Source organism: Mauremys reevesii, linkage group 6 (genome assembly GCF_016161935.1).
Source record: "Mauremys reevesii isolate NIE-2019 linkage group 6, ASM1616193v1, whole genome shotgun sequence".
Classification (NCBI taxonomy): domain Eukaryota; kingdom Metazoa; phylum Chordata; order Testudines; family Geoemydidae; genus Mauremys; species Mauremys reevesii.
The window spans coordinates 42,026,853-42,041,186 of NC_052628.1; the positions used below are offsets into that span (position 1 = coordinate 42,026,853).

At 41.1% G+C, this 14,334-nt stretch overlaps 1 protein-coding gene across 5 annotated transcripts in view; it reads right to left on the reverse strand.

Moving 5' to 3' along the window:
• Positions 1–14,321, reverse strand: part of TENT2 (terminal nucleotidyltransferase 2) — a 67,250-nt gene extending 52,929 nt beyond the window's left edge. Inside the window, exons 1-7 of one of the 5 annotated variants that reach the window (XM_039543416.1) lie at positions 14,145–14,321; positions 6,996–7,048; positions 6,665–6,856; positions 5,747–5,872; positions 3,327–3,576; positions 1,500–1,614; positions 1,296–1,387 (exon numbers count right to left, since the gene is read on the reverse strand). In XM_039543416.1, coding sequence (XP_039399350.1) covers positions 1,296–1,387; positions 1,500–1,614; positions 3,327–3,576; positions 5,747–5,872; positions 6,665–6,819 — 738 coding nt within the window. In that variant the 5' untranslated portion in view covers positions 6,820–6,856; positions 6,996–7,048; positions 14,145–14,321. Of the gene's footprint in view, positions 1–1,295; positions 1,388–1,499; positions 1,615–3,326; positions 3,577–4,125; positions 4,196–5,746; positions 5,873–6,664; positions 6,857–6,995; positions 7,049–14,144 lie in introns of those variants that run through there. The other 4 variants (XM_039543415.1, XM_039543417.1, XM_039543418.1 and 1 more) reach the window with 4 other exon arrangements.
• Positions 14,322–14,334: the final 13 nt, after the last annotated feature.

A 14,334-nucleotide genomic window follows, 5' to 3' on the forward strand; every position in this document is an offset into this window, starting at 1 on the left:
CTCTGCTTAAGACTTAGTTTTACTATTCCTTTTCTCAGAACTTAACATAGTTTCCTGTTTTTAGTTTCCTCTCACTATATGTAGTAAAGAACAATAAGTACATTATAGTGATGATATATATTACATAATAAGGTTTCTTACTGTGGCAACTCAGTAAAATTACCGAGTCTCTATTCCCTCTTAAAAAGTTCACATTCTCTGTTTTTTTCTCAATAGGATTTTGTATCACGGAAAGTTTGTCTTGCTGTCTCATAATAATGCAAATGGCTGTCATCACTATATGTAACCTGGACTTTAAGTCATTTTCACCTTTGAGAACTTTTTTCCTATTGAAGTAAAGTACGCTTATTGAAAAATCTAAGATACGGAAGGTACAGCAATATTCGCTATTTCTGCCTAACTTGATGTGGCAACTAAGAAAAAAACCTCACTTATTAGAACTATCAGTCTTGTGCCTTTAAAAAAAGGAAGAGCACAGAACTGGGAAACAGGATATTTGGGTTGTATTCCCAGCTGTGTCACAGATTTTCCGGTGTGACCTTGGGCAACTAACTCATCTCTGTGTGTTTCAGTTCTGCCTATTTGTAAAATTAAAGTAACTACTTTACAGGGTTGTTGCATGAAGCTATATTAAGATTTGTAAAGTATTTTGAGAGCCACAGATCAAAGCTCTAGCAATATGAAATATAATTGTTACCGTATTTTCCGGCATATAAGACGACTTTTTATACTAAAAAACAACCCCCAAAAATCGGGGGTCGTCTTATATGCCGGGTATAAACAGCGGGCAGCCCAGAGCCCTCTGATTCCCGGCCGCAGCTGGGATTTAAAAGGCTCTGGGCTCCCCGCCGCAGCAGGCAGCCCAGAGCCCTCTGATTCCCAGCCGCGGCTGGGATTTAAAAGGCTCTGGGCTTCCCGCCGCAGCAGGCAGCCCAGAGCCCTCTGATTCCCGGCCGCGGCTGGGATTTAAAAGGCTCTGGGCTCCCCCCCTCGGAAGGGGGGGGTAGTCTTATACGGCAAGTATAGGCCAAAACCTATGTTTTAACTGTAAAATTAGGGGGTCATCTTATATGCCCAGTCGCCTTATACGCCAGAAAATACGGTAAATAGAAGGTTTTCACACCTCCTGTATAACTCTCAATTTCTTACATGGGTGGATTCCAAAAACAGACTTAATCCACTAAACAAAAACCAAATTTTTCAAGGTAATATCTTGAAAGGGACAATTTGCTTTATTACAGAGTTCACTGTGTTAACAGTCTTCCCATTTTAACATGTTTTTTAAAGCAACTTACCGGCTCCTCTTTAACCACCAGGCACAGGTCACCATCACTGCTACGAGTACCAAATCCATTCAGTGAGGATCCAACCAAGAAGAGTCTGCTCTCTGTAGCAACAGAACCATAGAATGAAGCTTGAGGATTTTTCTTAGCTCGAACAAAATCATGTAACTGAAACCTGTATAGTCAAATATGTACTAAAAGCCTGAAATAACATACGTGGAAAAATTCGCTGAATTTCCTTCTGGAGTTCCGTTCGGCAGAGCTCTTTTTTGTTCAAGTCGCAGGTTTGTTGCTGACATGCTTGAAACAACTCCAGAACCTGTTGACTTAACTTAACACCCCCCACAAAAAAAAAACAACACCTTTTATAATGGGTGAAAAATTCCTGCAAAAAATACAGTTATATGAAAAACGGAAGACAGAATACATCACAATTAAGAGACAATAACATACATATATGTCTATATTAGCTTCCAAAGTCTATTCACTCTTAGAGCCTTATCCAGCTCAAATTCACCTTAATCACCCACACAAGACTGATTTGGCCAACATGTGGAGAGAGGCTATTCATCCACAGCAAGCCAATTTCCATCTTCAGCCAGGCAATATCTGCAACCTTCCAAGCAAAGAGCAGCCCTAAAGGCTACAAATATTTTCTATTGACTCATAAACAAATAGGAACTTTAAAGTTATGTCAGGAAAAAACAAATATTAAAAAAACTGTTTTGAAGACAGTTTGCATGAGAGGAAAAATCAAAACACTAGCTATCTGTCAGAAAAAATCTGGTTTTATTTGGAAACAAGCATCATTAGTTTCTCTTAATCTACTTTATAGCTATGCATTATAATCATCATCTTGAGGTAAATATTTTCACAGTAGTATAACAAGACCTGTCCTAATACATTCTTGACCTTATTAAAAATGAAAATTCTAACATGGCATTTCCCTGTTATTTGTTACATAATGCACTACAGTCTTTCAATTTCAAAAAAAAAGGCTGCAGCAGGCTTTATTCTTATTTTGTGGCTCTGATATCATTATATCCAGAGGTGGTGCTAGCTCATTGGAGGGCCCTAAGCAGGAATATTTTTGCCACCCCCAAACACATACTGAAAAGTGAATAGGTGGCACCTTTGAGCTGCTCAGGACCCTAAGCAATTGCTTAGTCTGCTTATGCCTACCACCAGCTCGGATTATATCTGCTATGCCCCTCCTCCCACACATCCTAGAAGATGCAGGATACAGCAAAAAGTGCTTTTTCCTCCCTTACACATCCTCAGAACTGGAATGATAAATTCTCCCTCACCTCCTCCCGGTTTGGGTAGAGAGGCTTCTTTACAGCTCTCTCATTACACTACAAAAGGAGCAATCTCCCACACTACTGGGTCTCTTTCCTTATTAGTCCTATCTCTGCTGTTTCACATGTGATGCAACAAATGGAGACCACTATGATTTTCACTCTGCCTGACCCATATGCAGATTTCATGAGATCCACGTGTAGGAAGAAAACAGGGAGGTAGCATTGAGCTACAGACATTCTCTGCCCCTTGCAAGAACAAGCAGCCATGTTTGTTAAACCCAGCAGCTGATGCTGCCATAGAATCCCAAAAAAAGTTTTCCTGGCAGCCTGAGAGACAAGAGTCTCCCTACCAGCTGGAGAACAGACTTAAATTAGTTAATGTTTGTAAGTGCTCTGTAAAACCATCATGCAAGTGACAAGTAGTAGTATCACTAGCTCATTTAAATTTGTTAATAGATCATAGAAGATTAGAGTTGGAAGAGACCCCCTGCTCAAAGCAGGACCAAGCCCAATTAAATCATTCCAGCCAGGGCTTTGTCAAGCCAGGCCTTAAAAACCTCTAAGGATAGAGATTCCATGACCTCTCTAGGTAACCCTTTTTAAAACAGAGTGGTGTCTTACCTTTAATACTTAAGAAAAAATCACTAGCATTAAATGTTTTCTTTATACTTTTTTCATATAAATGATAAAATATGAACATCTCACAAGAAGAAAGTAAAACTCAGGCCTGTGTTAACATTACCTTATCTTTGGCCACAGGGAGCGTGGTTTCTATAGGGTCTGGAAATGGAGCATCTCGCAAGGGTGGAACACATCCAGTCAAATCTGGTATGTAATGTGCATGAAACAATGGTGAAGGAATTGATCCTGGGAATGAGTATCTGCGTTCTTCTGGTGAAGGCACTGTTTGGTTAACTAGAGTTGACTCACAATGAGGTGAATGAAACCGCTGACGTTTGACATCATAAGGAACATTTTGTTCACTTAGCCTCCTGCAAAAAACAAAGACAGTATCCCTCCAGTTTGTAATTTAAACATGTACCAACATCCAATAATGAATTACTTAAAGTAGAGCCTGAAGTACAAATACTAACAGTTAATTACAGTGAATATTTCAGCAAAACCAAGTTTTTTTAAAAAACAAGAGGCACGCCCATCCTAGATACTAAGTAAATCAAAATCTTGAATGGAGAACATATGAGAATGGATAACCGCTGAAGTGCAGTCAACTCTGAAGTGCAATGCACCATCAGCTGCTTAATGGCACAATTTACATTATACAACAGTAAAATGAATACCATCGTCAACTGAAACTAAATGGTGAATTCGGTTAGGCAAAAATATAACTAACCAAGCTGAAGTCTGGTCAGGCTATTTTTATGAAAAGTAACCTACTTTTTTTCTGAAATACTCACTACTGAAAAGTGTGTTTTTGTAAATTATATCAACATTGGTGCAGTGAAAAGTTGTGTCCAGTGTGTATACCCAGTGACGAATTTGATAAATTCAAGGGTGGGAAGGGGAGAAAGAGAGAAACTTACCACAATAGCCATTCAAAATGTAGAATTTGTCTGTGTAGGTTTAGATTGTACAGACAGTAAAATGTGTAATCTGGGCAAAAAAGAACCACTATTCATTTGGCAAATATTTATAGTTTAATGCATTCATCAATGTGGCTCAAAGTTAACGTGTCCGTTTCAAACATAAACAATATAATCGAGCATGTTCTCATTAGTTTTAGAAATCTAAATATACTTTATTATGTGATGCTGTGGTCTTACATTTGTCTTGGCATTTCAAACTCCCATTGTGATAAAGCTGTATTAGATGTTAGAGTCTATACATTTTACTTTCAAACAGCTGTTGTACAGAAGAGGATGCTCTAGTTTTGTATAAAAAGAAAACATGAATATAAAAAGTGTATTTATTCTTTATAAAAATGCACCATGAACAAACTTTTCTTTAAAAAAAAAATAAACCTGTTTAAAAATAAAAATTTGAAATTTGAGAAACTGATTGGGAATTTAAAAAACAGATGTTGATTTCCTCTTTCAATCTATGAGTAAAAATCAGGAGGAAGAGGATGAGATATACAAATTCTAAAAACAAAGGACATGGGGACAGATTTTCAAAGATATTTAGACACCTACAGATGCAGATGTTTGCCAATGGGATTTTCAAAAGGTGTCTGTCCGCATTTTTAGACACCTAAATACCTTTGCTTCTGGTCACCATGGCCAGATTTTCAAATCTGCCAATTTGTTAGCTACAGTTAATACTTCCTTTGTTTAATAAATAATCAGTTTTAAATGCAAAAACATGGTTTTGATTATTTTTTCCTTATGTATTCTATTTTTGCACATTTACTTGAATTCCAATTTCCATCTAAATACAGCTTGACAAAAAACTGAACAAAACCCAGTTTCCATCTGGAATTTCCCTTTCAGAAAAACCTAAGACAACTGAGAGGGACACAAAGTTATGTGTAAGTTTGTTTGTTTATTGTAGAATAGCCACAACTTGCTTACAAAATTCCAAAAAGCAAGAATCTTGTGTGTATGTGTATATATATATACACATAGATAGATAGATAGATATAGATAGATACACACACACACACACTTATAAAATGAAATAAAAGTTATAAAGGCTAAATGTAATTAATACTATACTTCAAAAAGCTCTCAGATGCAGAGGCAAACAAACTGCAGACTTCCTGTTTTCTATGTCACAGAAACATTATAATCTCCATACAATGTACATTGAAAAAGCAGTTCTACTCAATCTGAATTTTTATCAAATTACTGACACTAATCTACTTCAAGTTAAACACATGTGTGTGTTTGTTTATACAGAATCGGGGCCCTGATTTGCAAGACAGATGGCGGAGGAGCCACTAGTAATTGAAAAGAAAATAAAAGAGCAGTGTATGCCAAGCACTTTTCTATTACAGCTAATATTGTCACAAGCAGGTGTATGAATGCTTAAAAATGCTGCTATGCATGCACTTGAATAAGAAGTTTCTGATCAAGTAGGTCCAATATTCCTGATTCTAGACAATTTTAAATAAAAAATGCAAATTGATCTCACCATCAAGTCTCTCAGAAAACCACCTTTTTGTGCATTACAAGCATAAGTAATTATATACTAACAAATACTTACTTCCTGCCTCGGAATAATGTGGGGGCAGCTGATGTAGGTCCTGAGCTGCCATTTCCATACGTCAATGGCTGAGGCGAAACAGCTGGAATAGTTGAAAGGTTCCCACTCAAGAGAGCTCTAGAAAGACTGCAGTCCATAATTATTATTCAGATAATAATTGAGGGTTTGGGATATTTTTCTTACACTTTTCAACAAAAAAATTAAGTAGAAAACCCCAACTATAACCTATTTGTTAGACGTAGTATATCTATTCTTTACATTTGAAAGGAGGAGGAGGAGGAGGAGAATACTTTTCACAGAATGAAATTGACTAGAATAAGAAAATGAGGTAGTCACTGTGCAGAGTACAAATACAAAAGGAACTTTGCAAACTCACTCAAAAACAACACTTAGGGTTAACATGAATTTCTCAAGAGAACATTCATGCTTTAAAACTTAACCCCAGACAAATGTTCCTTTCCCTTATTCATCTCCCCTGTTGACTCTCCACCCCCACCCATTCTCAATTTAAGATCCTCAAAGACCCACTGTGGCTTACTAGCTCCCACTGCTGTGATGCATCATGTATTGCACTGGTGTGTATTTCATTCACCACTGAACAGTAATGGAATATGCACGCCACCAAGAGAGGTAATGCAAATCCATGTTTAGAAATTGATAAATTTCTAAACAAAATTAAAATATTTTATATGACGAAGTATAAAATATTGGAAAAAAATATTCTTCCAGTGATAAATAGAAATTATTTTCCTTCAAAGGAAGATACATTTTGGGCCTGATTTGACAGTGACATTTGTTAATTCTCTGAGAATTATCTTCATTTGATTCCTCCCTCCAACCTAGATCAGTTTAAAAAAAAAAAAAAAAGCACAGGCCTTCCAGGAACCATTTCCCACTCTGAAATTCTACTGTACTTACGCTGCATTCTGAAAGTTGAACCGAGCATCAACAATTTGCTGATGAGAGAGAAGAGTGGGTGGTATGTTCAGAGGAAGCTCACTGAAGAAATTATTGTGCTGCTGATGTTTTGGAAGAAAGGGTGGACGACCCAAGTTGGAGGAATTTGGGAACATGCTCTTCTTCACTAAAAGTGAACATGTATTCTTCTACCTAGATCAACATTTAAAAAAATCCTGAAATTAGGCTGCTAACAAAATACTAATTATGTACTTCTTTTCAAATCATGCATTGATTTAACTATTTTGCCACTGAACAACTAGAATAAATCAAACAGATTTCTAGAAGTCACCTTAGATTTTCTCAGCCTTATCCTATGGGTATTTTATCACCTCTGAGAAGACACTGTGTAAAACAAAATCATTTTAATAAGTAGTTACCTTGATTTAGCAAATTCTTTTAAAGGGAAATTTTGATTAATTCCCCATATCTAGTTTTTGTTTAAAATGTTTTATAAAACCTAAGGTAGGTGTTTTCACTGTCTTGTTGAAAATTGATTTCCATGTAAATAGTCTACTTGGAGTTAAACATTTCTAGGAAATACTCCAAAAGAAACAAAATGGCACTCAGTTACTATATAAGAACCAGAAGGTGCAACTGACCATAAAATAAAACAAAACTAGTATATTATTGTGTTCAAGATGAATAATATGCAAAAAGTAAGCAGCCAACATTAATGGTGAAACGTAATTTAGAGTTTTAAAATGATTTCAGTTTCAACAATATAACTGAGTTCAATTGAACTATTCACATGCATAAAGTTACTCAGATGCATGTTTACAGGATAGAGTTCTCAGGCAGAGGTTCTCAAACTGTGGTTCGTCGACCACCAGTGGTCTGTGAGCTCCATTCAGGTGGTCCGCAGATAGTTCCCTCTAAGGTGTGTGCATGGGCAGCCGCTCACAAGAGAATGAAGGGCCACCGATCTAATTAGTGGAGCCGCGCAGGCATGGCTCCACTAATTAGGTGCCTGGACCCTGGAGGAGACACACATGTAAGGTGAGGTGGTGACCTTGGAGGGGAATAGAGGGTAGGTGGGAGGGGGCAGTGGGGTGAGAAAAGGGGGTGGGGGAAGTTTGGGACATGGAGGGCTGCGGTGGCCAGAGAAAGAGGCAACTTTTCCCAGCTCCAGGGCTGCAGCTGCTGGGGAGAGACGGCCCTCCTTCCCAGCCTCAGCTCTGTGGCAGGGGTAGAGAACCCCCGCCCATAAACCTCCTTCCCAGCCCCAGCTCAGGGGCTGCCACAGCAGGGGAGAGAGGGCACATCTACTGCATTAGAAAGGTAAGACTCCTGATATTAAAATATGAGTTATGCACTTTTATTTGTAGAACAAAAAACAATTATAATTAATTTATATATCACTTTTATCCAAAGCGCTTTACAATAGTTAGCTAACGGTACAAACAACATTTGGAAAAATCATTAAGTGGTCTGCCAAGACCCTTGGCAATTTTCAAGTCGTCCGTGGGGGGGGGGGAGAAGGGGGGAAAGAGTTGAGAACCACTGTTCTAAGGCAATAGTAGTAAAACTGATTTTTTTTTATTACACATTCTTTCAGCTGATTTGACAAACATTTGTGAGTCTGTCACAGTTTACCTAACCTACTATTTTCATTTGCCACCATGTAGGAAAATGCCAAAATGTATCATTTAAATTACATACATTGTATAGAATCAGAAAAATCAGAGGATTAAAAGAGAAAAAACACATTAAAAACTTCATCTTTAAGACAAATTAGACATAGAATTATAATGTACTACAGAAGTTCCTGAGCATCTCTTCTTAAACTCAATTTACGTTATAAACAAGTTTCCTTTCTTAAGTTACTAATGCTGCCTCAGAAGAATTTTCAAATCCAGTTTGCTAATCACTGCATACTGCTGTTTACTTTTCACATTTCTCTTTGCTGCAGTGAAAGCCAGTGAGTTTTTTCAATTTTCTTTATAGTCAGTTTCATGTTCAGGGTCTTAAACCCAAACACATAAATCCCAACACACAAGTAGCCCCACTCACTGCAAGAGTTAAGATTATACAAACATCTCTATGCACAAACAACCTTTTTCATCGGAATGCATAACAATAATTTGGAAATAAAATTAGATATTTCCACATTTTTAGGTTGTCAACTTGATTTTATAAACACTACCCCACAAAAAAGAAAAAAAAGCACCACCTACAACACTGATATGCTCATGCTAAAAAAAAGTTAAACCATTAAGGAACTCAGTGGTAATTTCCCAATTGCTTAAGAAAAGAGAAACCACATATCATAGAAACAAAAACTGCTCCAGTCCCATTTCCAGCACCAGATACATCCCTTCATATATGCTAAGTACTTGTGTATTCCATGACCCCACAGCGACAAAACCTGAAGTGAGTACATCCTTTGCAAGAAAACTGTGCTTCAGAATCCAAACTTTCTTTTTAAAATGGTTGTGAAAAACCCATGAACCAAGTATAAATCAATGCACCAGTTATCTTCCTGAATCAGAATACAACCTAAACCCATGGCTCAGAGATATGAACTGTTCAGTTTGTGCAAATGGTGATAGTTATCATTAAACTTGAAAATTATGTTAATATTTAAATTAATTTTCATTACTGATTGTCCTAGTATAAACATTTAATAAGGGCTTGTCTTAATGGGGAAATTTACCAGCATTATCATACTGCCACATGGGGATTTATACCAATATAACTACAGCAGCATGTTAATGCTGGTAGATTTCCCCATACAGACAAGTCCTAACATGCATAGCCGACAAACCTAAAATGATGCCCACTTGGATTGGAGGGGCAAGTAGAGACACTACGGGGAATCAGAGAAGCTGAGGAGTTCCTAGAGAGCCAGATTCAGGAAATATCAGTACTCTAGGTTCAAGGAGCTGGCCACCAAAGACTCAAGACAGAGAGAGAGACAGAGAAAAGACCTGGCAATTTGTAACCACCAGAGGCAAAAGGTCACGGCAGCATTCTATATGGCTGGAGAGAGATGAGGATGAGCAGGCTGTGGCCACCAGAAAGACAAGGATCAAGAGGAATTCTACAAAGCTAGAGGAGTTTCCAGTTGATACCAGGCCCTCAACGTGGAAACTGTGGAAGAGACCTCTCAAGATCCAGCTGTTCCAAAGGAACAGAGATGGTACAGGACACACCTGTGAATGACTGCTCAGCCCAACCTATAAGAAAAATCAAGCTTGTCCACAAAGAGCTCTCCCGCTATCCAGGTATGAGACAGACAGGCTCAGCCCAGCAGAATCCAAGGAGAGGCTTACTGTGAGGGAATCCAGGTGTGGGATGAGAGGGTTCTGTGTGGGGCAATCTGGGTGCAAGCAGATCATTGGGGAGGGGGTTTCGCGTGCAGGGGATGGGACTCTGCGGGGGGTGGGGGGGAGGAGTCCAGGTGAAGATGGTTGGGGTTAAGCAGGAGGGCTGTGGGGGAATGAGGCTGAGCAGGAGGGAATCCAGGTGCTGGGGGAATGGGGCTTGGTGGGGTGGAGATCCAGGTGCAGCTGATTGGGGTTCAGTGGGGTGAGAAGCTCATTGGGGTGGGGGCTTGAGTGCAGGGGGCTCAGCGGCAGATGGTCTTGATGCAGGCGGGAGGGGCTTTCCAGGGGGTCCAGGTGTGGAGGAGGGGGGCTCAGCAGGGAGAAAGGTCTGAGTGCAGGGGTCCTCTGGATGCAGGTGAGAATCAGTGGGGCGGAGATTCGGGGTGCTCGGTGGAGGCGTTCTAGGTCCATCTTCTGTGGGAAAAGGGAGCTATAAAGTTTGGATGGCCTCCAGCTCAGTAGAAGGGGGACCAATCTTCTCGGGGATGGCTGGCGGGCTAGAGGAGTCAGGAAGTGGTTAAACTAATAAGAAAAGAAGAAGGTAAAAAGAGGGAAGGTCTGAGCACTCCGTACAAAAATCAAGATGTTGAGAACAAAATTAATCAAGGAACCAAAGGACATAAAGAGAAGAAATTCTTTAACTGCCTAACAAATCAACAAAGCCAGACGTGTACCCAGAAGCCTCCTGCTGCAAGACAAGCCCAAGAAAGAAACCAACAGAACTCCACTGGCCTCAGCTTAAACCTCTCCAACACATCATCAGTGATCTACAACCCATCCTGGACAACGATCCCTCGCTTTCACAGACCTTGGGAGGCAGGCCCGACCTCGCCCACAGACAACCCACCAACCTTAAGCATATTCTCACCATGAACCACACACTGCACCATAGCAACTCTAACTCAGGAACCAATTCATGCAACAAACCTCGATGCCAACTCTGTCCACATATCTACACCAGCAACACCATCACAGGACCTAACCAGATCAGCTACATCATCACCAGTTCATTCACCTGCACATCCACCAATGTTATATACGCCATCATGTGCCAGCAATGCCCCTCTGCTATGTACATCGGCCAAACTGGACAGTCCCTACGTAAAAGGATAAATGGACACAAGTCAGATATTAGGAATGGCACTATACAAAAACCTGTAGGAGAACAGTTCAATCTTCAGGACCAGACTCCAAAGAGAAACTGCTGAGGTTCAGTTCATTTGCAAATTTGACACCATCAGCTCAGGATTAAACAAAGACTGTGAATGGCTTGCCAACTACAAAAGCAGTTTCTTCTCCCTTGGTGTTCACACCTCAACTGCTAGAAGAGGGCCTCATCCTCCCTGATTGAACTAACCTTGTTATCTCCAGACTGATTCTGGCCTGCATATTTATACCTGCCTCTGGAAATTTCCATTACATGCGTCTGACAAAGTGGGTATTCACCCATGAAAGCTTATGCTCCAATACATTTGTTAGTCTATAAGGCGCCACAGGACTCTTTGTTGCTTTTTAATTGCCTATGCACCAATGCTAGGCGCCTGGGTAACAAACAAGAGGGATTCTCATTTATGAGCATAAATTTGATCTAGTTGGTATAATTGAAATCTGGTGGGATAATTCCTTTACTGAAGGTTAAAAATCAATAGTTAAAACCTATGTAGGAAGGATCAAGTGGCCAAAAGGGGAGTGGGAGTGGTGCTGTATGCAGGGCCGGCTCTAGGCACCAGGAACCCAAGCAAGTGCTTGGGGCAGCACAATTGCAAGGGCAGCAGTTGCGCTTTTATTTTATTTATTTATTTATTTTTGCACTTCGGCAGTTGCGCTCTCCGAGGCAGCAAAAAACCTAGAGCCGGCCCTAGCTCTATGTAAAAAATTGTATTAACCTCTACCTTGATATAACGCTGTCCTCGGGAGCCAAAAAATCTTACCACGTTATAGGTGAAACCGCATTATACTGAACTTGCTTTGATCCACTGGAGTGCGCAGCCCCACCCCCTGAGCACTGCTTTACTGCGTTATATCCAAATTCTTGTTATATCAGGTCGTGTTATATCGAGGTAGCGGTGTACTTGTTTCCAAGTCACTGATAACTCAGAAGAAAATAATCTTGAATGCTTATAGATCAACGTCCTAACACTTAAAGCACACAATGAGCTATTAGGGGCTGCTACAGAACTTCAAAACACACTGGTATTGGTCAATTATTAAGTGGAAATGGTAGAATTACCAATAATGCTGAAAAGGCAGAAATGTTCAATAGATATTTCTGTTTTGTATTTGGGAAAAAAGAGAGATGATGTACTCATATCACATAACGCTCTTCCCCTTCCACTAGTATCTCAGGAGGATGTTAAATAACAGATGCTCACCAACAACTGCACCAATATACACACCGCATGCTTCTAACCCCGTGGAGTCCCACGTGCATTTACATTGCTGTGGCCTAGTGCCTCCAGACCCCAGCATGCGTGCCACACATATGCCTCCAGTGCCCTACACCTGGTGCCCCTAAGGCCCCAGCTCTGTACTACACCACAACCCACCCCACACACACCCTTCAAGTGTTCTGTATTCTAGTGCCACGAACACATCCCCCCACATCTTGCCAGCCCCCATACCACAGAACAGTACCTTTGCCCAAGCCGTACATCCTTGCTCTGTACCCCCCACACCTCCAGGGCCCAAGCCCCCAGCTCTGTACCCCACACACCTCTGCACACACGTCTAGTGCCCTAGGCGACCCCAGCTCTGTACCTCGCCACACACCTTCAGTGCCCTCAGCTCTGTATCCCACACATCTTATGCAAAGTAAGCTGTCATGGGATAAGAGGGAAAGTCCTCTGATGGATCCGGAACTGATTAAAAGATCAGAAACAAAGGGTAGGAATAAATGATCAGTTTTCAGAATGCAGAGAGGTAAATAGTGGTGTACCCCAGGGGTCTGGCAAAAGGGGTAAACAGGGAGGTAGCAAAGTTTGCAGATGATACAAAACTACTCAAGACAATTAAGCCCAAAGCAGACTGCCAAGCGCTAAAAAGGTATGTTACAGAACTGGATGACTGAGCAACAAAATGGCAGATGAAATCCAATGTTGATAAATGCAATACATTGGAAAACATAATCCCAACTATATATATAAAGTTGTGTGGTAACAGTTAATTTAGATCCCATAAGAAAGATCTTGAAGTCATTGTGGATAGTTCTCTGAAAACATCCACTCAATGTGCAGCGGCAGTCAAAAAAGCTAACAATGTTTGGAATCATTAGAAAAGGGAAAGATAAGAAGACAGAAAATATCATATTGCCTTTATATACATTCGTGAGTGCAGATGTGGTCACCTCATCTCAAAAAACGATGTACTGGAATTGGAAAAGGTATGGAAAAGGACAACAGAAATGATTAGTTGTATGGATATGATAAAGGCCCAAAAAATCATGACTGGTATGGAGAAAGTAAATAAGGAAGTATTACTTACTCCTTCTCATAACACAAGAACTAAGGATCACCCTAATGAAATCAATAGGTAGCAGATTTAAAATAAAACAAATTGAAGTATTTTTTTCACACAATGCTCAGTCAACCCATGGAACTCTTTTCCGAGGACATTGTGAAGGCCAAGACTATAACAAGGATAAAAAAAGAACTAGATAAGTTCATGGAGGATAAGCCCATCAATAGCTATTAGCCAGGATAGACAGAGATGCAAAACCATGCTCTGAAGTCTCTCTAGCCTCTGTTTGCCAGAAGCTGGGAATGGGAGACAGGGGATGGATCACTTGATGATAACCTATTCTGTTCATTCCCTCTGGGGCGTCTGCCATTAGCTACTGGCATACTGGACTAGATGGACCTTTGGTCTGACCCAGTATGGCCGTTCTTAACCCCCACCCCTCCAGTGCCAAAGTCCCCAGCTCTGTACCCCACACATCCCCCCACACCTCCAGTGCCCTCGTGCCCCCGGCGCAATACCCCTGTCCCAGCAGCGAGTGGGGGGCGGGGGCGGAAACAGAGCGCGGGGCCCTGGCCCCTCCCCTGTGTCCTGAGCAAGGATTCACCCGCGGCAGAGGACCCCGAGGCTGGCACCCGCGCCCCGGCCGGGACACTTACTCCAGTCCGGGGTCAGGGACGGGCAGCGGAGGAGCCGGGGCCTCGCCGGCCCCGGGCAGTCAGCGGCGGGCGCTCGCTCTCCTTTCCGCCGGCAGGAGTTTGCCGGAAGCCAACGGGGCCAGGGGCTGCCCAGCTGAGAGCCGCCCTCTGACCCGGATCCAGAAAGGGCCGGCAGGACGTGAGCGCTCTG